The sequence below is a fragment of the Thamnophis elegans genome, chromosome 9, assembly GCF_009769535.1.
Source record: "Thamnophis elegans isolate rThaEle1 chromosome 9, rThaEle1.pri, whole genome shotgun sequence".
NCBI classification, from domain to species: domain Eukaryota; kingdom Metazoa; phylum Chordata; class Lepidosauria; order Squamata; family Colubridae; genus Thamnophis; species Thamnophis elegans.
This window is the reverse complement of record NC_045549.1, coordinates 33,020,670-33,043,424: the sequence shown is the minus strand read 5'-3', so window position 1 is coordinate 33,043,424 and position 22,755 is coordinate 33,020,670. Positions and strand designations below refer to the sequence as shown.

The 22,755-nt window shown below is 39.5% G+C and overlaps 1 protein-coding gene across 2 annotated transcripts; it reads left to right on the top strand.

Moving 5' to 3' along the window:
* Positions 1 to 2,314: 2,314 nt before the first annotated feature.
* Positions 2,315 to 20,013, top strand: NOCT (nocturnin). Of its 2 annotated transcripts, XM_032224743.1 has the most exons (4): positions 2,316 to 2,489; positions 2,698 to 2,811; positions 15,060 to 15,329; positions 18,694 to 20,013. In XM_032224743.1, exons 3-4 carry the CDS (start codon positions 15,068 to 15,070, stop codon positions 19,542 to 19,544), a joined length of 1,113 nt encoding a protein of 370 aa, XP_032080634.1. In that variant the 5' UTR covers positions 2,316 to 2,489; positions 2,698 to 2,811; positions 15,060 to 15,067; the 3' UTR covers positions 19,545 to 20,013. The 2 variants fall into 2 exon arrangements, with proteins under 2 accessions (XP_032080633.1, XP_032080634.1); XM_032224742.1 differs by having other exon boundaries at positions 2,315 to 2,811.
* The last annotated feature ends 2,742 nt before the right edge of the window (positions 20,014 to 22,755 follow it).

The window sequence follows — 22,755 nt, the reverse complement described above, 5'->3', positions numbered from 1 at the left end:
CCAGCCATGAAGCTCACCTCACATCTCTGATTGCGACAGACCCTTTTAGTCCAGCATTGTGATTTAAGTGCAAATAGCTATTGTTACAGTACCTTAAGCAACTGATATTCAGAGATGTAATAATTCAAATCCAGGATATAGTTATATAGCTAATCACGGTGCACATCTACACCGTGATTAAACTAATACCCTTTTAAAAACATTAAAATTGGTGTTGCCATTTTTGTATCAGCAGATTCTGTATACAGCACTATATCGATCAAATAGTATATAAAGCAGCACTTTAGCAGGGACTTTTCACCAATCAGGTTCAATAGAATGCTCTAATTCTAAAATCCATTTAGTTTTTTATGAGATTTTTCTATCACTCCAACTCAGATTGATTTTAGACATTGCAAGTCAAAATGGTCTCCTCTTTCCCACAAAGATTAGTAACTCCATTTAATCTCCTTGTCCTCCAGCAGTCAATTATAATACACCTAACCTCTCCCTGGATTGGTTTGCCCTTCACTTCCTGCTTTATTTTCCCTTGCCAATATTCTCATCTCCATTTTTACCCCCTCTGCAAGCAATTCTGCGTACTCCCTCAGGAAAGTAATGTTTATTATGTTTTAGTCCAATAATGAATTGGTTTAATAATAATAATATAATACTTCTTTGCCCCATCCCAAACACAAAATGTACAATTAACAGGGGAAGTGTAATAGGGCCACTCCCATCCGTCTTATTCATTTGAACAATCCAACCAAGTGAACCAAACACTGGTTCTCACCCAGTGTTGGCAACATCCAGCTCTTTAAACTCTCATTCCAGGAAGGCGGATTTTCCATAGTTCTCCACTTGGCGGCAGTTCAATCTCTTCCTCCTTCAACTACTTTCCCCTGGAGCAGATTTACAAGTTGTTCGGGAAGGGGACTGGGTTCACACGTTAAACTCTAAACTATGGTACAAACCACAATCACTACCGTGTTTCCCTGAAAATAAGACAGGGTCTTATTTTCTCTTGACCCCCGAAATAAGCGCTTGGCCTTATTTTTGGGGAGGTCTTATTATTTTTGGGGTGTAGGAGGCAGGGAGCATGGTCACCTCATGGCTGCTGCTGTATTTCAATATTTTCAGGGAGGGCTGAGTTTGGGGGGAGGGCTTATTTTAGCGCATGCACTCAAAAGCCTGATTGGGCTTATTATTTGGGGAGGTCTTATTTTCAGGAAAACAGGTTAGATTAATCGGAAAAGTCATATTTTACCATGAAATTAATTGTGGTTTAAAAAGTGTTACCAGTTACATTCCATTCAAGAAGTAATTCATTAGTAACATTAATAACATTAGTAACTTAGAGAACCTTCTTCCAAAACATCACACCCCATTTTTCAGTGTGTTTCCTGATTAGTAAGGAGGAAAAAAAATCCTAATCCAATTTTACTCAATATGTCCCTCCCAATGTATTTGTTTATATATGCATGAAGTTGCTTCTGTACCTGAAATTTCAGGCATGACGTTTGTTTTGTATGAGGCATGTTTTTATAGCTGGGTATTTTTTATATATAAAATAGTCAATCCCAATTGCTGGCCTCCTAATGTGTTGGGACTGCATCCTTAAATGCCAAAGGATTGGAGATTCTGGGATTTATCTTGAAATCTCCGGATTTTAAAAATAAAAAGGTACAAAGAAATCCACTGTTTCTTTCTACAGTAGCGGTATGATGATGATTTTTTTAAGTTGGACATATTAGTAAGATATGCAGGACTTCCGCTCTCATTCCGAGCGAAGCTCTCGACACCGCGAAGAGGAAATCGAAAGCTTTCGCCAGCTTGTTCCACCCAAAACTGCTTCCTCCACAAAATGAGAATAGTAAAATGAATGGGATGAAAGGGCAAAGCCAAACGCCGCGTGAGCTCGATCAGCCGGGAGACAACACCCCTTCCCCTTCCCACGAGCGCGAAAATAGGGGGAGGTTCCGGCCAACACCCCCGCTTCCACCCCTACCCGACGAGTCAACGTTCGTGTGACGTAACCCGCAAGCCCTTTTTCGGGGACTCCGGTGCCAAGATTAGAACGTACCATTTTCCGATAGAGGGAAGGAAGAAACACGCAGGGTGGCCGTTTAACCCAAGTTTTCCTTCTCTGTTTGTCCCCTCGCGTGGAAGTTGCCCTTCTTAGCCTCGCTCCGCGTTTTCCGTCCGCGGGAGCGCCGTTCGTCGAGTTGAGGGAGACGGGGGAGAAACGCTTCAGTTCTTTCTCTCCCCCCCCCCCCGCCTTATAGTCTTGGAAGGTGCGCTTGCGTCAATACCGGCAAGAGGGTGGGAGGGGGGAGTTTTACTGTACTTCTGGTGCTCGTGTTCACGTTCCCGGCTATTAGGCGGCGTTTTCCGTGGGCTTCTCCTTAGGCTGGCATTTTTCTGCCACCGAAGCCCTTTTTCCAATCCGCGCCCCTCCTGCGGGCTCTGAAAGGCAGGAAGAAGTCGGTCTTTGGCATAGAGAGCAGCAGGTTAGCTTTAGCTTTAGACCGCTCCCGGCGCGGAGCTTTTTCATTTAAATTGGGGTGTTTTTTTTCTTCCAAGAACTCCGTCTCGCGTGCCGTAGCGTTATTATGTATCAAAACTCTCTGAGGTCTTTGTGTTCCGTCCTGTCTAACCTCTGCTGCACTCCTTCTTCTGCCTCTTCCTCGACGATGCTGCTCCGCTCGCCGGCTCCAGGGAGGAGAGCCCTCTCGCCTTCTGCCCTCCTCGCCTCGTCCTCGGCTACCGCCGGAGTTCCGCGTTGCAATTGTCCGGCCCCAGGCAGTTCGGCAGCTGCCAATTCCCCAGCGGGTGAGTGAGTTTTAGAACCTTCGGGGATGAAGGTTCTATGGATGGAACGTTGTGGTTCGAGAGTCTTAATTCTATGCCCCACCCTCTTTCTCCCCCCCCCCACCCCGAGAAAGCAAGAAGGAAGTCGCAAGGGTTGGGCGAAGCGCTTCTCTGCTTTCTCCCTAATCCTCACAGCAGCCTTGAAAGGTGGTGGTGTCCGTTTGATGGGTGGTATCGGAGGCTAGGTAGAAAGGGTGGCAGGCAGTCCTCGGTTTACAACAGTGGCCGTTCAAAGATACAAGGGCCCTGAAAAAGTGACTCAGGAGGGTTGTTCACAATTACAACCGTTGCAGCATCCTAACTGCCATTTGATCAAAATTGAGACACTTGGCCACTGACTCATATTTATGACGGTTTGCAGCGTCCCGGGGTCATGTGATGCAACCTTCTGACAAGCAAAGTCAATAGGAAAACCAGATTCACTTAACAGCTGAGTTACTAACTTAACTGCCAGGGATTCACTTAGCAGCTGTGGCAAGAAAGGTCATAAAATGGAACAAAGCTCACTTAACAAATGTCTCACTTAGGCACATAAATTTTGGGCACAATTGTGGTTGTAAATCAAGGTTTACCTGTAATCCTAAATTGTGATGGGAAGCTGGGTTTCTGACATCTTGCCATTACACTGGTATTTGGGATGATTGCTTTGATCTGGGAGTTGCCTTCTTTGCTCCTGGCTGCCAGATGACCCTGCGCTGGATCCAAAATGGCTGGTTGAAAATGGATGTACAGATAGTCCTCAACTTGTAACAGTTCATTTAGTGATCATTCAAAGTTACATCATTGAAAAAACTGATTTATGACCGTTTTTTACACTTATAACCACTGCAGCATCCCCATGGTGTTGTAATCAAAATTCAGATTCTTGGCAACTGACTCATATTTATGACAGTTATAATGTCCTGGGGCCATGTGATTGCATTTTGTAACCTGACAAGCAAAGTCAGAGGGGAAATCCAATGCACTTAACAACCATATTAGTAATTTAACAATTGCAGTGATTCACTTAAAAGCTGGGCAAGAAAGGTACTAAAATGGAGCAAAAGTCACTTAACAAATGTTTCACTTAGCAACAGAAAAATTTTCCTCAATAGTGGTCGTAAGTTGAAGACTACCTGTAGAAATGAGCCATCTGGACCCAATAAAAATTGAGAGCCATGAGTTATCTAGATTGGTTGCTTAGTGTAATTAAAAGCTGATTTGCCCAGCTAGGAAAGACAAATTAAAAAAAAGTCAATGAATGACGTGCGTTAGGTATCCAGTATCATTTGTTCTTTCAAGTGTTTTTTTTTTCCTTTAAAAAAAAAGATTTGACTTTCTAAATTCTTTCTATGAACTGTTCCTGGGATTTAAAATTATATACGTAATAGCCTTATCAATTATGCTAAAGTTTCTTTTAATTGCCTAGTAGGTATTATATGAGGCATAAATGAGCAAGGCCATAGCATGGTATGTATTACTGTTCTGTGTGATTTTTGGTATGAAAATGCTTATTAGTGAAGTGATTCATTATATTTCATTTTCACATAATGCAGATATGTGATGCATGTCTAACCTAAAGGAGGTAAATATGTAAAGTTACAGGCTATCTTGTGTGCCCCAACTAAGCAAGGATTTAGCTAAAACTGTTTTATCTACACATATATTGATAAATTATGTTTCCCTGTTTGTTGTAATTTGTCAGCTGACAAATTACAGCCTTCTTATAAAAATAATGATTCCTGTTTTTAAGCAGAGCAATTTTACTTACCTTAAAAGTCACTAAATCACAAAAGATGGATTCATGGATTGTGCAGTCATAAGATGGTTTATTTAGCTTTTATGTAAGATATCATATTAATCCAACTATTATAAACCATGATTAATGGCTCAGTGTAATATGTTTATCAAACCAATTATAATATGCTTAGCAAACAATGATTAGGGCTTGCACATGCTTTAGAACAATACATAAAATAGCAATTATATGACCTTTCCTTTAAAAATGGTATGACTATGTTCTGTGGTTACTCTATAAAGTCCAGTGAAAATCCTTTTAAACCTTGTCTGCATTTCTTGCTATTTCTTGTAGTTCAATCGCAATCTGTATAAAAGATTAGGCAGCATTAGTTTATCTAGCTCACTAGTTTTTTCTGCTTCAGGAACTTAATGTAAACCTGATAACACAGTTGAAATTGCACATACAGAATTCACTGCCAGCTGTTATCAGCTTTTGACTTGTTTATCCAGCTCAGTCTTGCCCAGCCTAGCATCTTCCAGATTTATTAGACTTATTTTCTGCCCAAGAATTTCTTCATTCTAGGATAATTCAAGGGTGTAGATTATGAGAAGCAAGACTATTTACTAATTTCTATACTTATAAACTAATTTCTATACATATCCCTTATTCCTGGTTGAGGGTCCAACCCAACATTTTTGGGTGTTGTGAATCACCCACCAAATAGTAGTTGGAACAAGAATAAAAACTAATTTTGATTTCATGTTACAATTATAATTAATATAATAACTCTCCAATCACTTATTTAATATTTATCTATCCATCTAGGCATTAAAGTAGTTGTTTCAGATTTGGAACAATGGTTTCACATTCAAAAGGGATTGTTTTAATACTTTAAAAATATTTGGATGTTCAAACCACAGTCTCTACTTTGAAACGTTGTTGTATACCTAAAAAGTTGCAAACAACCTCACAAACCATGAGCCTGCAGGGAAAAGTGAACTTATTTTTTTAATATTTTCAGTGTAATGTCTACTCAGAAGTAAGACCACTACTTCAACTCTTTCAGGATTGTTGCTATGTGAATACTGAAGATCTCTCTCTTTCTCTTTATTGCCCAATTCAGTAAAGTCTTATCCAAACAAAAAGATCTTTAGTTCTTTTTAACCTGATTGAGGTTAACCTTGGGCAATTATCTGCATATAATGTATCTTTATAAACTTTGGTCAAGTGGTCACTTTAGACAAAAGATTACCTTGCCTAGGGTGTTCTCTTTCTTTCCAGTCTTTCCAGTAACACATGAAACCATGAAAGGTCAGGATCAAGTAACTTTTGGGGATGGGAAAATTGAAAGAAAGTGACAGTGAGCAGGATGAGGAAACAAACTGACTAAGATCTTTCTCTGCCAAAAGGAATCCTTGAGGCCACAGGACTCTGGTTTAACATTATAATGTGTATAATCTTTGGTCACTGTCTTTCCATCCATATCAAATGGCAAGATAACAAATTTTATTCAGGAATTTGTCTTCTTTCCTAAAAAGGAAGAAGCCAGGGGTGGGTTCCTGTCAGTTCTAACCTCTTCTATAGAAGAGATTCCACAAATCTACAGTGCCGTTTAGAACCAGTTCCAGCTCCCTCCCCCCCCGCCCGTCTGCACATCATCAAGATGAAGAGTGAGAGGAGAAATTCTGGGAGTTGAAGTCCACAAGTTTTAAAGCTGTCAAATTTGAACATCTCTGGGGTTTTTTTTCTAAAGGGTTAGGGGTGCAAGGGTCTTGTAACTTGATAGCTTTAAGACTTGCATGCTTCAAATGCCAGAGTTTCTGAGCCAACATTTTGGTTGCTAAGCAAGAGCGTTGTTAAGTGAATTTTACCACATTTTACAAGTTGGCCACACCCACCCAGTCACATGGCTGGCAAGCCACTCTCACCCAGTCACATGGCTGGCAGCTGGCAGGCCACTCCCACCCAATCACATGGCTGGCAAGCCACAAAGGCCACACCTACAGAAGAGGTTCTAAAAAAATTTGAAACCCACCACTGGAAGAAGCCTTACCTGCAGCTGCAGCCCGATACCTTTTATCTACAGGACCATCCTATCTACATTTCTTGGAATCTTTCTCAAATATGTGATTACAGAATGGCTCAAAGCATTTTTTTTATCTCCTAATTTGATTTGACAGTGAGTTAATCACAACATATCCTTCCGTTGTTAAAAGTCTTGCCCAGAATAACTAACAAAATCCATGCTTATCAGAGAAAAGATTCCAATCCTTGGCATCTCCAGTTTAGCAAAAATCAAATTTAGTACCCAATTCTCTGTCTGAATCCTAGAAATTAACTTCAATCAGTAGTGGACTAGATGGATAAATAGCCTGACCTTTTAGTAGCTTTTTAAATATGGTGATTCAGGATATCATCTAGAAAACTTCTAATTTAATGTTTTGAGAGGAGTTTTCCATTGTTCAATACTGTAGGGCAGACAAAATAAGCCAACATTTGAACATTATGCAGAACAAGGTATCCTGTTAGATATCTTAGCACGTGAAGTTTACATATAAAATGGTAAATTTTCTGTATTTTAGATATGTCTTTGTTTTCTTGACACCAAATATATTTAAAGGTGCTGTAGACTTAACAGTAATTTTTGCTCAGGAACCGTAAAAACATAATATCAGAGGCACATATCTTCCACAAAAAATCACCCCAACTTCTAATAAGCAATTGCCAATATTTTTCAACTGATAAATATTCTATGAAAGAACTCACTCTATACTGCCTTCTGGAAAACTAAAAGAGGGCTCCATTTAAATATCCAGAATTAAGTTGTCCTCTAAACCAGGGGTCTCCAACCCTGGCAACTTTAAGACTTGTGAACTTCAACTCCCAGAGTTCTCTCTGGGAGTTGAAGTCCACAACTCTTAAAGTTGCCAAGGTTGGAGACCCCTGCTCTAAACAATACACTTGTCCTTTATCTCAGGAGCAGGGGAGGATATTCTTGAGATTCCCATTTGAAACAATGGAGCAGATAGATGGGTTCTATCTGCAGAAGGCAGTCCTGCAGATATCTATAGTAAGCACCAAGCCAGGGAGCATTCCCTGGGTTAAAATGGGGATTTTGAATTATATGCAGAAGCTTATTGAAAGCCATCGCACAAGCATTATGTGACACGGGCAGCTTTTGTCTATTAATATGCAGGTTGTGCCATTTTTAAAAAATCAATTGCAGCTTCTACGTAGTTTTCAAGGGCATCCCTGTACAGAGCTCATGACAATAGTCAATGCAAGAAATTACGAAGGGCATAGATTACTGATGATACCACACCACATGCCAAATTGGCACATCACTTTACCTAGTGGCTTCATGTTGATACAAAATAGTTGTCCTTGGATACACCAGACATATTTGCATCCTTTATTCTAGGATGTGACATACACTTAGGAAATTGAATACATTAGTTTTTATAAATCATTGTTCATTTTTAATATTATATAAACACAGGTTTTGGTTATAGAAGATGTTTCAACAATCTGCAAAACTACCAGCAATAATCTGAATGTAAAAAACATATTCAATAGCATTTGTACAAATCTTTATAAAAATGTATAAATGATAGCACACATGGGATCTTGCAAATATTTATCAGAGCTTACATCTGTTACATCAGCATGTTACAATCACCACAATAGCCCAATTATTGATTGGTAATATTCTAATCCAAAGCAAGGTTCATTGAGCTTATGTTCTGAATACAAATTGCTAGAATTGCCCTGTGTAGAGGGGCCTAGTGATTGCTGGCAGAGTCTGGCTGGATATTAATTGTCTGGGTTGAACAATCCATTACATTGCATAAGCACTATTGAGTAACTTGCTGTAACTTAGATAGGCACAATTAAGCAACCTACTTATTCTGCTGGAAGCAGCAATATTCAGCTGCATCAAGGTTAGACAGAAGCAGCTAGTTGGACTTTCACACCATTATCTCCTAAGCTCTGCATATTTTAAACTTTTGTTGAAGATTTACAGCTCAATATAAAAAAAATGAAGTGCAAACTACTGACAAATTACATCTTAAGGTATAGGCTGTTAGGTTACAACAGTAAAATATCTAGAATTTCAAGAATTCTAGATATTTTAGTTTGTTAGATGTTTGCTGCTGTCTGGTCTATCAGAGAATGTGCATATTTTTAGAGTAAGCTGAGTTCCATGTTAAGATTTTGCTACTGCATACTGTTGCAATGCAGCTGTAGGAGTTTAAGAATTGATATCATTGTGCTGATGACTATGATCTGCTTTATTGAACAAGAAGTAGACAGAATCACTCTCTCTGTTAAATTGGCATTACAAATACTTAGAATATTGCAGCATCTCCAAATAATTTAGCAAAGTAGGCTTGGCATGGTAATAATAGATTGCTGTTTAAAATTGTAAGATGGGTTGGGAGGAGACACAAGACAGCTCACAGTTATGTAGATTAGTAATTTGAAGAAATTTCTATTTCTGTTGCTTCCAAAATGCCTATATCTGTCCAGATTATTCACAAAGGAATGGGAGACGAACAGCTTAATTGCAGGTTAAAATATCTATGAAGTATCAACCATCTTTTCTAGCTAAGATTTGTTTTCAAAATAACAATTGCAGGCATATGTTGAAAAGGCTTTCAAGGTGCACCCAACACTCCTGCATAATATTAAATATGCAGGTAAACTTGGGAAAATTTCTATTCTGGTTATATATATATCATATGCAACTATCAATTGCATGTGGAGGGAGAGAGTTCTTGCTCATATTTATGAAAAATGCATATTAAATGACAACCATTCTTTGAAGGGTCTGTGCAATGAAGTATAATGGTAGAATTGTTTCAGGACCAGAAATTTTCATAAAGTTTTTGCACCAGTATGAATTTTGACCAACAAAGCTTTTGTAGCTTTTGAAATAATTTACAATAGATAGAACTTTCTCTGGGAAAACAGTAAAGGTTTTAATAAAGTAGGCATTGTTGTACAATGTATACTCCTTGAGCTGTATGTTCACTTACTTACTATTGGCATTTCTCTACTACTCTACTAAAAATGTCTTCAAGGAAAAAGTTAGGAAGTTGTTTTGTATATTGTATGATGAAATTACATACATTTATAGATGTATGTTAATCCAAAAAAGTATATTTAGTTTAACTCAGAAAGCATAATTGTGATGAACAGAAGTGCACAAATAAACTGAGATCCAATTCAAATTTGTGATTTAATTCAGAATCAATTTGATTTATATGTGTGACTTGATTTAAAGGGTAATTTGAGTTGTATTGGTGATTCATCACTGCTGATATAAAGCACAAGTCCATTGAATCCAGCAAATTGATTCAACACAATATATATGATTATTTCACAATTAGAATGAAGATACAATTTGAAGGGTGGTTTTGATTGCAATGCCTTTAAACCAAATCAAAGCCGCATACAGCTATAATCATGTCTTAGAGGAGTCTTAAATCTAGGAAACCTTTTAGAACTTTTCAAAAAAAATCAGACTAAAACCAATCAATTTTGTAGGTCACCTGTCCTTCAATGTGAAATTTATAATCTAAAACTGGATTGCTCCAGGGATATTGTTATTTTTAATTTAACTTGTCATGATAGGATTTTAAGCATTTTGAAAGAGATAAAGAAATAACAGTGTTTAAGCATTCCCTTTGTTCCTAGTCCAATTAAAAACATTTCATATTTTTGAAATGGATGTCATCACCTGAGGACATGCTTCAAAGCACACATTCCTCTTCTGGGTGTGTTGCTGTTCATGACTCACTTTCAATGTTCTCTAATATGTCATCTCAGCCAAGTCATGAAAAATATCTTAATAATTGAGAGAATACTGGTTAAAAAAAGATTCATTCTTTATTCACTGAACCAAATGTGAAACAGCACAATGGATACTGATTGTATAAATGGGCTTATTGAGGAATTTGCCTGAAAATCACACAAATCAAGAATATTTTGCTGGTATTAGATTGGGATTTTTGTGAAGAAAGGTTAATGCAAAGTTCAGCCAGTGATGATTAGGTTCACACTTTGTGCTATTATCATTTTTGTCTTCAATCCAGTCCTTTTGATTTTTAAAACAAGAACTTTTGTAAATCAACTTGTTTTATCTAGTAAATCATGATGATGAAAATCATGCCTTGGTGTGATTAGATTTGTATCTTCCATTGAAAAAGAAAAAGACACAACATTAAAAAAGCAGTGAGCACTTTACTTCACCTCATCAATTTTTATGACGCTGAAATATCAAGGTGGAGGAAAACACCAAGAATCGCTTTAGTGCAAATGCTGGCTGGAGAATTCTGGGAGTTGAAGTCCACCTATCTTACAGTTGCCAAGGCTAAAAAACACTTAGGTAAATATGAACCAGGGGTGGGTTCCTCCCAGTTCGCACAGGTTCATGCGAACCGGTTCGTCAGTGAACCCGGAAGTAATTAACTCCTGTACCACTCCTGGCCCCTGTCACTGGGTGCCTGCAGGGTTTTTCTTTTTAAAAAATGCCTCTCCGGATGATTTTGAAAACCTGCAAGGTTGCTTTGGAAGGGGACAGATGGGGAGCATTTCCCCCTGCCCCCCTCCCTGGGAGCCTGCAGTTTTAAAGCAAGCCTTTGCACAATAAAGAAAATCATCTCACGAGTGAGAGAAGTTCTTAATTGCTTTTACTGTGAAGTTGCGGAAGCTTCCGAGGCTGCAGGCAACCAGAGATGGGGTGGGGGAATGCTGCCTGTCTTCCCCCTCCCAAAGCAACCTCTTCCAAAGCAACCTCTTCCAAAGCAACTTCTTCCAAAGCAACCTCTTCCAAAGCAACTTCTTCCAAAGCAACCTTGCAGGTTTTCAAGATCATCCGGAGAGGCGTTTTTTAAAAATAAAATCCTGAAAAGGATTTGGAGAGATGGGCAGCTGGTCTTTTGGGGGGGGGGAATCCCCAGAACCAGGAGCGCAACTCGCCGGCTCCTCTGAGTGCAGCCCATTCCCGCTCCCAAGAAGACTGTTTTCTTTTTAAAAACGCCTCTGCAGAGAGGCGTTTTTTAAAAAGAAAATCCTGAAAAGGATTTGGAGAGATGGGCAGCTGGTCTTTTGGGGGGGGGGAATCCCCAGAACCAGGAGCACAACTCGCCGGCTCCTCTGAGTGCAAAAAAAAGAAGACCAGCTGCCCATCTCTCCAAATCTTGTGACTTTTCAGGATTTTCTTTTTAAAAAACGCCTCTCCGGATGATCTTGAAAACCTGCAAGGTTGCTTTGGAAGGGGACAGATGGGCAGCATTTCCCCCTGCCCCCTCCCTGGCTGCCTGCAGCCTTAAAGCAAGCGTTTGCACAATAAAGAAAATCTCACGAGCGAGAGAAGTTCTTAATTGCTTTTACTGTGAAGTTTTGGAAGCTTCTGAGGCTGCAGGCAACCAGAGATGGGGTGGGGGAATGCTGCCTGTCTTCCCCCTCCCAAAGCAACCTCTTCCAAAGCAACCTCTTCCAAAGCAACTTCTTCCAAAGCAACCTGGCAGGTTTTCAAGATCGTCTGCAGAGGCGTTTTTAAAAAGAAAACGGTCTTCTTGGGAGGGGGAATGGGCTACACTCAGAGGAGCCGGTGCTTGGGGCGCCCTGAAACAACGCATCCCCGCCGCCTCGTTCTACTCAGCAAGCGGGGACATCCCATCTGTGCCCACTTCTGCTGCCACCACCTCCACTCCCAAACGCAACTGTCAGCTGCGAGCAGGTGACTGAAGCTGCTGCTTGCAGTCATTTACGGCTGCAGATAGATTGTGCCTGTAGCGGGAAGCTCTTCGCCCTGTGAGAGCTCCTCTCCAGCACTCCTAGTTTGGTAACATCATCAGTGCTAGAAGGGAGTGGGGTTGGGGGGGAAAGGAGGAGAAAGTTAGGACAAAAAAGAAAAAGATAAGGAGGGAGAGGACTGTGGGGTCCTTTGGAGTTCTCTGAACATGGTAGTTTTTAATTAGTTTAGGGAATTTTTATTTATTTATTGTTTATAGAATGTTTATTACAAGAAATGTTATTCCTTTTTGCAAATGTTTTATTTGTGATGCAATATGTTGCTTTTAAGTGTTCAGACCAGGTTTATGTGTCTCAAGTGGCTGCTTTTCTATGGGCAGGCCAGGTTTGTTGCAAGGCAGTGTGTTTCACCCTCCTTGTTTAGGTAATTCTGAGGTGGTTGATGGTTCTGTGAGTGCCTGTCCTTTATAATTTTCCACATTGCCTTGATGGTATTTATTCCAGTGACTTTGTCTTTCCTGTTCTTAGGCTTAGGAAAAAAAACTGGTTTCATTGGCAGTCTTTTTTGTTGGGGGGGGGGGGATTTTTATTTTTTTGGTGTTTTCCTAGCACTGTCATAGTTTGTGGGTGTGGGTGGGTGTGTAATGTCCTGCAGTTATCTATGCATTAATAATGATCTAGTAATATTAATAATATCTAGTAATTAGTAATATCTAGTAATAACATCGTCTTGGCCACTCCCACCAGGTCACATGGGTAGCAGGCCACTCCCATCCGGTCACATGGGCAGCAAGCCACTCCCATCCGGTCACATGGGCAGCAAGCCACTCCCACAAAGGAGGCCACGCCCACAGAGTAGGTTCGAAAAAATTTTGAAACCCACCCCTGATATGAACCCTATTCTCAGGTTGAGGGAAACAGCTGGTTCCAAGCAGTTTAGTCAAGTTGCAATAAAAGGGAAACAAATGATAAGGCATCACAAAAGGCAGACATAAATTCAGTTTTTATTTGAGGTAAAAACTCAAATAAGAAAAGAAAAAAAAACTGTTTCAATGGGAAAAGTTACATGAAAGACCACTAGGTGTCTCTTGTGTACCCATGGCATAGGAAAAGCTTGCACATGAGTTTGGAGGCAATTCAGTGTGTAATTCTCCATTAGAGTTGTTTACCACTTGTGTTGATATATCCATCCAATTTCTCAGGTAATTATTGTTTAATATAACTAGCAGCTTTCTAGAATTTTGCCTTTTTGTTATTAGAAAGCCCACTTTTCATCAAAATGCAACTTGGATAACTCTACAGGTCTGTAAGGCTGAACTCTTAACTTTTCCTGCTTTGTGAATTATAAATAGTTGTTGAATTAAAACAGAATTACAAAGAGCAGTCCGAAGAAGCAGGAAGACAATAAACTGTTAAAAGCTTAATTCCCTATTTTAAAAGTAGTGGAAATCCTTATTTTGCAGCCTTGAAAAGATTAATATAGGCTTTGCTATTACTACGGTATAGGCATGTGCGGGAAAGTTTATCTTTTGACACTGGAAATCATGAATAGGTTTTTTTTTAAAGTGCAGGGAACTTTTTGGTTCATATGCAATGCATAAGATGGTGGGGTTTAGATTAGCAGGGGTAGGAAGGCACTTGATTATATATTATAAAGAGAATTTAAATTATCATGTAAAATCTTTGGGATTATGAGGGTGCTTAGTATTTGCGGGGGGGGGGGGGAGCTATTGAAAAGCCAGAGAACAGTGCACAATTTTGTACTGCAGTTCTTTCCATTTTAAATTTGATTAGTTTATTTTAGCTTGCTCTCTAATTTAAAATTTATGAAACTCAGATCTCCTGGTTTTGGGTTTTTTTTTTTTGTTTTTTTTTTTTGTTTTTTTGTTGTTGTTTTTGCAGAATATTGCTGATGTCATAGGAAAAAACTTTGTAAACCCAAGAATTTATTTACAGTACATTATAGGAACATTTTTTTGATACTTTATTTATGAAAATAAGAAGTAGAAGTGAATGAGCTTTAGATTGATTTGTGATTGCAACATGTATTTGCTGGTTAATAAAGCAGAATATATATGATTTGGTTTTCTTATGCAATTTGAAAGAAATAAAGTTCTGTGTTCCACCATGTGGCATGACAGAAATTTTGTAGGCTGTGTTGTTTAGCAAGAAGCATTTCTGCTGATTACTGCCTCAGATGTAATCGCTGCCACCATTGTTGTAACTAGCTGTGCTATACAACTTGGTAAAAAATATTTGGAATGTGATAGGTCACATTCAAATATCAGTCCAATAACTGAAAGAGCCTGAATAGGCAAATGGAAAAAGCTGCAGTTGGCTAGGTGCCATAACATAGGTTGATTCTAAGGGCTTGAGACTTTGTTTATAGAGATGATAACAATGACTAAGTGAAATATCTTAAGAGGACAGTATAAAAAGAGGAACTTAGATTTACAGAATTTAAGAAGGGAAATGCATATTGCATTGTTAACTTCATATTGAAAAATATGCTATCAGTTGTGCTTGCTTATGTTACATAGCATACCTCTTCACATTGGCTGCTAATTTTGAAAACTGAAGTTCATTTTATCTGGAGATTATGAGCACCGTAAGGCTATCACATTGCATGTGAACTCTAATGATGAATGCATTTGTTTTGATCTGAGAGAAATTAAGAGATTAGAAATTGGAATTGCTGTACTGAAGTTCTTCTCTCTTTCTTTTTCAGGGTATTCCATGGGCAACAGTACAAGTAGGCTGTATAGTGCACTGGCTAAGACTTTGAGTAGCAGTGTCATTACTAAGCACCAGGACTACTTGGAACAAACAGATCCTGAATTTCTGGATCCTATAGATCCCAAAGATCTACTTGAAGAATGCCAGATTGTTCTTCAGAACCGTCCAGCCCGGCTCCAAAGGGATTTTGTGGATTTGAGGACCAGCTTTATCAGAAATCATCAGCCCATTAGGGTTATGCAATGGAATATACTTGCACAAGGTACAATCTTAATTGAGAAACTGTGTCTGAGCCTTGTAAAATGAAAAGTCTAGTCGGCCTTGTGCATATGCTTTCATTCAGTTGACAGATCTTTTTATGCATTCTTTAAGTTAGCAGATTTGGGGTACTGAGACATTTTTTTTAATCAAGGTACCTCTAAAGGATGTGGTGGTTCAGTGGCTAAGACACTGAGCTTGTTAATCAGAAAGTTTGGCAGTTCGAATCCCTAGCACCATGTAACGGAGTGAGCTTCTGTTACTTGTCCCAGTTTCTGCCAACCTAGCAGTTCAAAAGCATGTAAAAATTCAAGTAGAAAAAGTAGGGACCACTTTGGTGGGAAGGAACAATGTTCAGTGTGCCTTCAGCATTTAGTCATGCCGGCCACATGACCACGGAGATGTCTTCGGACAGCGCTGGCTCTTCGGCTTTGAAACGGAGATGAGCACTGCCTCCTAGAGTCTGAAACAACTAGCATATATGTGTCAGGAGAACCTTTACCTTAACTCAAATCTATTAACTTTAAAATGCATTGAAAATTCAGAACCCATTATACCTGTGCAGCTGGAATTTTTATGAAGTTCAAACCAATTTTATTTTCAAAGTTCTGGTCAGTGCAGTGAATCCATTATCATGTAATACACTATAGATATATTTCTGAGGTGATCATGATACTTTATTTGTCATTGGAGTTGAAAAAAATATTATCAGCCTAATTATGCCACATGTCAAGAAGGGGTGGAGGACATCAGCACTGCCTTTTTCTCAGTATGATCCAATGGGTCCTAAATAGTTTAGTTAGCCTATAATTGTCAGAATTTTCAATCGAAAACACATAATAATGGATGAGATATAATTAAGTTTGCTACCTAAGACCCCTTTCATTATTTTTTGGGTACAAACATATGTAAACTTTTCAATATATATTTTTTAAATAAGACAAGGTAATAATTTTATTATTATTTATGTTATCATATCCCTAACAAAGTAGTAGGATCATCACTCAGAGCAAAGATTTAAAATATTGATAACACACAGAAATAATAAACCTAGAATATATAAATATTATCCAAATACAAAATGTATTAACCGAACGTAAAAAAAAATCATTAAAATATTATTCTAAAAAGTAGAATGTAAAAAGTGGACAGACACCAGTGGTGGATTTCAGGTGGTATGCCCCAGTATGGGCATACCAGTACGGTGCTTCGGAGGGCCCACCCGCCCGCGTTCCTTGGTTGTATTTGACCCTACTGGGTGTTGTGGCCCAGCAGGAGCCGTTGGAGCTGCCACCAGACTCCCACAGCGTGGAGCCCTATGAGTTGGCCCTGGAGGATGTGGAGGACCCTGGACAGGGTTCCGACTCCGAGCAGGACACAGAGAGACTGGTTGGCCACCAGGTGGCGCCTGAGCCTTGGATCAGTGGGGAGGAGACAAGGGAGAGTGATCCAGAAACCAACAGTGAGTTGTTCCTGGATGCACACCATTGAAAAGTTACTCGGCGTCAGGAGCAATTATGTAATTACAGGAGGTAATTACGCTCAGCTGATGGTCATTAGGTCCTCTCCAGACTATAAAAAAGGCTGCTTGTGCCACGCCCTTCTTGCAGAAGTCAACGCTTTGACTAAAGAGAAACTAACTTGGCAGGCTGGATTGCTGCCAAGGTTTGTCGGACTTGCTGCCAAGGTCCTTATCTGTTTGTTTACTTGGCTTTCAGCCACTGAGATTCTGGTCTTGTTATTAAAGGACATTCCATTTAAGCTTGTCTCGGCTTTCGTTACTGGATGGAGGAGGGGGTCAGAACACTGGACCATTTGCCCGTGTGCACACAGCGTACGGCGCCTGCGTGATGCTCCGCCAAACAGCTAGAGCATTGCAGGCAGTGGGTGCGCATGCACGTGCAGCGTGCATGCACACGGTGGACACTCAGCCCCGTCGTAGCGGTTGCAACGGGATCCAGAACCCACCACTAACAGACACCCTGACTTTAAAATAGTCAATAATATATATAAGGTGGCAGGAACCAGAACAACACCATGAGCTGATCAGAATAGTTGTTACTTGCCGGTTTACAAGAATCTCACCAGACTTCACTCTCTTGAAAACAATCAGATAAAGGCTCCAGGGATTTTAAGGGATAGGAGATCGAGTCTCCTTCGCTTCTTCCTCTGCAGGGATTCCAAGCTAGCCAGTCTCTTAACTTCACCCCCACACACTCTAGTTGTAGATTCCACCACATATTCTGACATATATATTTTCATCTTAGATTATTCTTTATGTGTGAACTAAATTGCTTTTTTTAAACTTTTTGTTGGTATGAAATCCAGTGGAGTTGCCACCTTGAATTTTTCCTTGGATAATGTGAAATATACCATCAAACTTAGCCCACCTTTTTAATGGTTTGTGTTTGGAGGTATAAATCAAGTAATTTTTATTCGTAAAATGATTATTGTAATGTAGTAGTTTTACTCTGGGGTCAGCATACAAATATCAATCCCATGATTTAGAACTATACAAATATGGTTTAAAATATTTAAATAAAATGGTGCATAAATAGGGAAGAATTATCTTTAGGCTTTGATTTACTAATCAAAGTAAAATTGGAATTGCAAAAACGATGTTTAACTAGATTCTGAACAAAACTGTAGTCAAAGTATGTCACTCATGAATAGATTTGAGCAAGGAAGATTAATTTTGCCATGTAGTTCTCTAGTACTAGATGACTAAAAGTATACCAATAGTTTCAGTTTTCTACAAAGTTCCACTTAAGAGTGGGGGATTGGATTACCGTATTTTTCGGAGTATAAGATGCACCTTTTTCCCTCAAGAGTGGCTGAAAATCTGGGTGCGTCTTATACACTGAATACAGTATTTTTTTCAGCATTCTCCTGAAACCCCGCCCCCTTCACCAAAATGGCCGTGCATAGCTTTTAGGAGGCTTTCAGAGTGCTCCTGGGGGCTGGGGGGGGGCAGAAATGAGCAAAAAATGGGGCATTTTTTGCTCCATTTTGCCCCCGCAGCCCCCAGGAGCATTCTATAAGCCTCCTAAAGGCTGTCCGTGCCCTTTGTTTTAACAAAATCGGGCCAGTTTTTGCAAAAAACCAGGCCATTTTGGGGGGGGGCAGGAGCACTCTACAAGCCTCCTAAAGGCTATTCATGCCCTTTTTGGGGGGGGGGGAAACGGGCCATTTTGGGAGGTTTGCAGAGTGCAAAAACTTTTTTTTTGCCTTTTCAAAACCTTGGTGCGTCTTATACTCCGGTGCGTCTTATACTCCAAAAAATATGGTATTTGTTTTTACATGTTTTATGGGAAGGAAAATGTTTCGTAGAGGAAGTTTTCTTAACTAATATATTTTCTTTATTCCAGCTCTTGGTGAAGGCAAGGACAACTTTATCCAATGCCCCATGGAAGCCTTGCGATGGGAAGAACGGAAGTGCCTCATTCTAGAAGAGATCCTTGCTTACCAGCCAGATATCCTCTGTCTACAAGAAGTGGATCACTATTTTGATACTTTTCAGCCATTACTCAGTCGGCTGGGCTACCAATGTGCTTTTCTTCCTAAACCATGTTCTCCATGTTTAGATGTGGAATGTAACAATGGTCCAGATGGCTGTGCTTTGTTCTTCCTTAAGGGCAGGTTTACGCTAATTAGTAGTACCAACATCAGGTTGACAGCAATGAAGTTCAAAACCAATCAAGTTGCTATAGTTCAGATCCTGAAATGTAATGACACCGGGAAATTGTTCTGTGTTGCTGTCACCCACTTGAAAGCTCGCAATGGCTGGGAGAGGTTCCGATCTGCTCAAGGTGCCGATCTTCTTGAAAATCTAAAACAAATCACCCAGGACACGGACATCCCTCTTATAGTCTGTGGTGATTTCAATGCTGAGCCTACAGAAGAAGTGTATAAGCAATTCTCTGAATCTAGTCTGAACCTAAACAGTGCTTACAAACTGCTGAGTACAAATGGGCTAACAGAGCCTCCATACACCACATGGAAGATCCGTCCTTCTGGAGAATGCAGGCATACACTTGATTACATCTGGTATTCACAACAGACCTTAAAAGTAGATGCTGCCCTCAGCCTTTTAACTGAGGAGCAAATTGGACCCAATAGGCTGCCATCTTTCAATTACCCTTCAGACCATCTATCTTTAGTATGTGATTTCACCTTTAATGAAAGTCCAGAGAAGTTTTTAAGATTAAGTGAAATATAAAGAGGGGTGGAGAATGTATTAATGTACTGTGTTTATGCAGGCACAGATTTTTACCATGGACTTCTGGGGGTGGGATGAGAGAAGTATTTATGAATGGAGAATTAATAATCTACTCGTATAGCCTTGACGTTTTTTTCTTATTATCTCCATGCTATGACAAAAAATACAAAAATACAGTATGTCTGGCTAACTGCTTATGCTCTTTTTCTTTTCTGAAGAAAAGTACTGCTATTATTCAGCTCTAATTGTAACAAGGTGTTTTTTCCTCCCATATTTAAGTTCTTGCTTTGTAAAGTTGCACTGCATGTAACAGCATTGTCCTGTCTGTCAAGAGTCGGTCAGACCAATGCCCAGGGTTCATTCCTCCCATATTGGACCAGCATAAAGATTAATATAAGCCTCAGTTAATTTTTTTCTGAGGTTGTCTCGAATTGTGCCTTCTACTTGAATAAATTTAGTGTTAAATCTCGAACCTGCGTATTGCTTTTGAACATATTTCAAAGTGTATTAGAATTTCTAGTCGTTCACCCACATGGAAGGTAATACACATAGTCCTTGACTTATGACTGCAATTGAGCCCATAATTTCTGTTGCTCAGTAAGACATTTGTGTTTTGCTGCATTTTACAACCTTCTTGCTACAGTTGTTAAGTGAATCACTGCAGATCAGAGGTGGTATTCAGCAGGTTCTGGAGAACCGGTAGTGGAAATTTTGTGTAGTTTGGAGGACTGGTAAATACTATCTCTGGCTGGCCCCGCCCCCATCTATTCTCTGCCTCCTGAGTCCCAGCTGATCGGGAGGGAATGGGGATTTTGCTGTAACCTTCCACGGGGGTGGGGAGGGAATGGAGATTTTACAATATCCTTCTCCTGCCACACCACCAAGCCATGCCCACCAAGCCACATCACATCCACCAAGCCATGTCTACAGAACCAGCAGTAAAAAAATTTGCAGATGTTAAGTTAGTAACACAGTTAAGTGAATCCAGCTTTCCCATTGATTTTGTCAGATCACAAAAGATTATCACAATTGTCCCCCACTCCTCAGGATACTGCAACTGTCATAAATGAGTAAATTGCCAAGTATCTGAATTTTGATCACGTGATCATGCTAACTTGGTCATGTGAAAAATAGTCAGTCACTTTTTTCACGGCCATTGTAACTTTGAACTGTCATTAAATGAACTGTTGTAATTCAAGGACTACCTGTAGTGTTATGCCAAGAAGCATTTATCTTGGTTCTTACTTCTACCTGGCTATAGAATGAGCACTTTGTTGGTCTCAGTAAATGTTTCCTATCTATAGAAGCTCAGATTTTACTTTCTAGTATCACAGGATGTTTTAAGACATCTTGTATCTGCATTCTTCCTTCTTTGGGGCTGTATGCAAAGACTTCTCTACTGCCTACTTCACTGAAAAGCTGTTGTGATGTTGCCTTTTGACTATTTTCAAATGTGTGAATCACAGGTCATGTATCTGCACACAACAGATTGTCCCTAAAGATGTCTGACCCAAGTTTGTTGTTGCAGTTAGTTTATGAATTTGTTCTCCTAGGTACCTGATTTCTAGAGATTATTTGTCCACACAGTCAAGTTTTGATAAGGACAAGGAGTCCCAATTTCCAATATAGATGCCATGGAGTCTCTTTAGTATCCTGTCCCATCTTGTATCACTTCTCCCTCAAGAACCATTTAGAAAAACTTAACAAATTTATGAAAATGTTTGACATTATCTACTCAATCCATGATTCCTTTAGGTAAGAGATAAAATTTAATTGTACTACTATTGGATTTCTTTAGGTTTCACCCCACCCATTTCTCTTTTAACTATTTTAGCAGAGCCCCTGGAAATGGGACTCTGCTTCTCAGGGCTCTGTAAAGGCACTGGCTGCTAAAATATGACCAAGCACTAAATAGGGTGATAATTTGAAGCTTTCATCCACTTTTTATCCTCCTGTCATATTTCCTTCCTGGTTTGGCAGTGACCTCACTTTAACAGGCTGCAGCCATTTGGCTGGAAGTTTAAGTGCTCCTGAGCATTCCTTCTCACCAATATGAGATGGGGAAAAAATAATTTTTCAAGCTATTGGAGGACTGCTGGATTGTGTCATACTATCAGGGGTGAAATCCAGCAGGTTCTGGAGAACCGGTAGCAGAAATTTTGAGGAGTTCAAAGAACTGGCAAATGCCACCTCTAGCTGGCCCTAGAGTGGGGTGGGAATGGAGATTTTGCAGTATCCTTCCCCTGCCAAGCTCACCAAGCCATGGCCACAGAACTGGTAGTAAAAAAAAATGAATTTCACCACTGCATACAATGTTTATCAAGATGGAGTCAGAAAGGTTCTGACTGACTTTCAACCCTTCCATATTGCAAGTGGGCTCAAAGTTGGTACTACTCTCTATTTCCATGTTCCATGTAGTCCTGATAGACCCATCTCCTAAGCTGTTTTTCCAGGCCAAGTAGGCCTCTTGCTTACAGCTCTCTATTGGTTTGCTGTGGTGTAATGTTTTTTCACGTTGCCAGGATAGCACTGATCTTTAGCTCCCAAAATGGAGCTCATCAAAAGTGGATGTTTTGTCTACAAGTCAGAGCATAAAAACTGGAGCAAATACTTTCCTCCATGAGATAGGAAGAACATTTAATCATTGCCTTGCTGCCTGAAAAGATGAAACCAATCCTTTCTGGTTGACTAATTATAATGACTAAGAGTGCTTAGATTTTACTCACTATTTGTAGTACATCATTAAAGAAGACTTGAAACTCTTACCCCCAACACTAGCACAATTTAAGTGATGTCATCCTTATTTGGATTTAGGCCATATTTTCCTTTCAAGGAGTATTTTTGTTAAGACATAATTCCAATTACAACATCAAGTTCTTCCAAGGAATATCTAATATATAACAAACCCACAAAAATGCCTTGTAATATGAGTTATTGGTATAAAAGAAAGATAAAATGGAGACCACTAGAAGCGAAGACATCTTATTTTTACAGAATTTTCACATGTAAAGAACTGCAAATGGCCAAAATGCAATAACCAAGATAAAATATTGAATATTCTTCAAAATACTTAATATAAATGTTAATTAAAGTACTTTTACTTACACTACAAATAATTCCAGCATCATCATCATATGGTCTGGGATCAAGCTGTAAGTTCTAGCTTTGTTCACTTTCCCACTTTCTCCATTAAGCATTACTTCAATTTCAA

Bases quoted from the DNA above. Each gene is read 5' to 3' on its own strand.
- NOCT (XM_032224742.1), top strand. From the start codon at position 2,592: ATGTATCAAAACTCTCTGAGGTCTTTGTGTTCCGTCCTGTCTAACCTC. The intron at 2,812-15,059 runs GTGAGTGAGTTT...TTTCTTTTTCAG, and splicing joins AGCTGCCAATTCCCCAGCGG to GGTATTCCATGGGCAACAGT. The intron at 15,330-18,693 runs GTACAATCTTAA...TCTTTATTCCAG, and splicing joins ATGGAATATACTTGCACAAG to CTCTTGGTGAAGGCAAGGAC.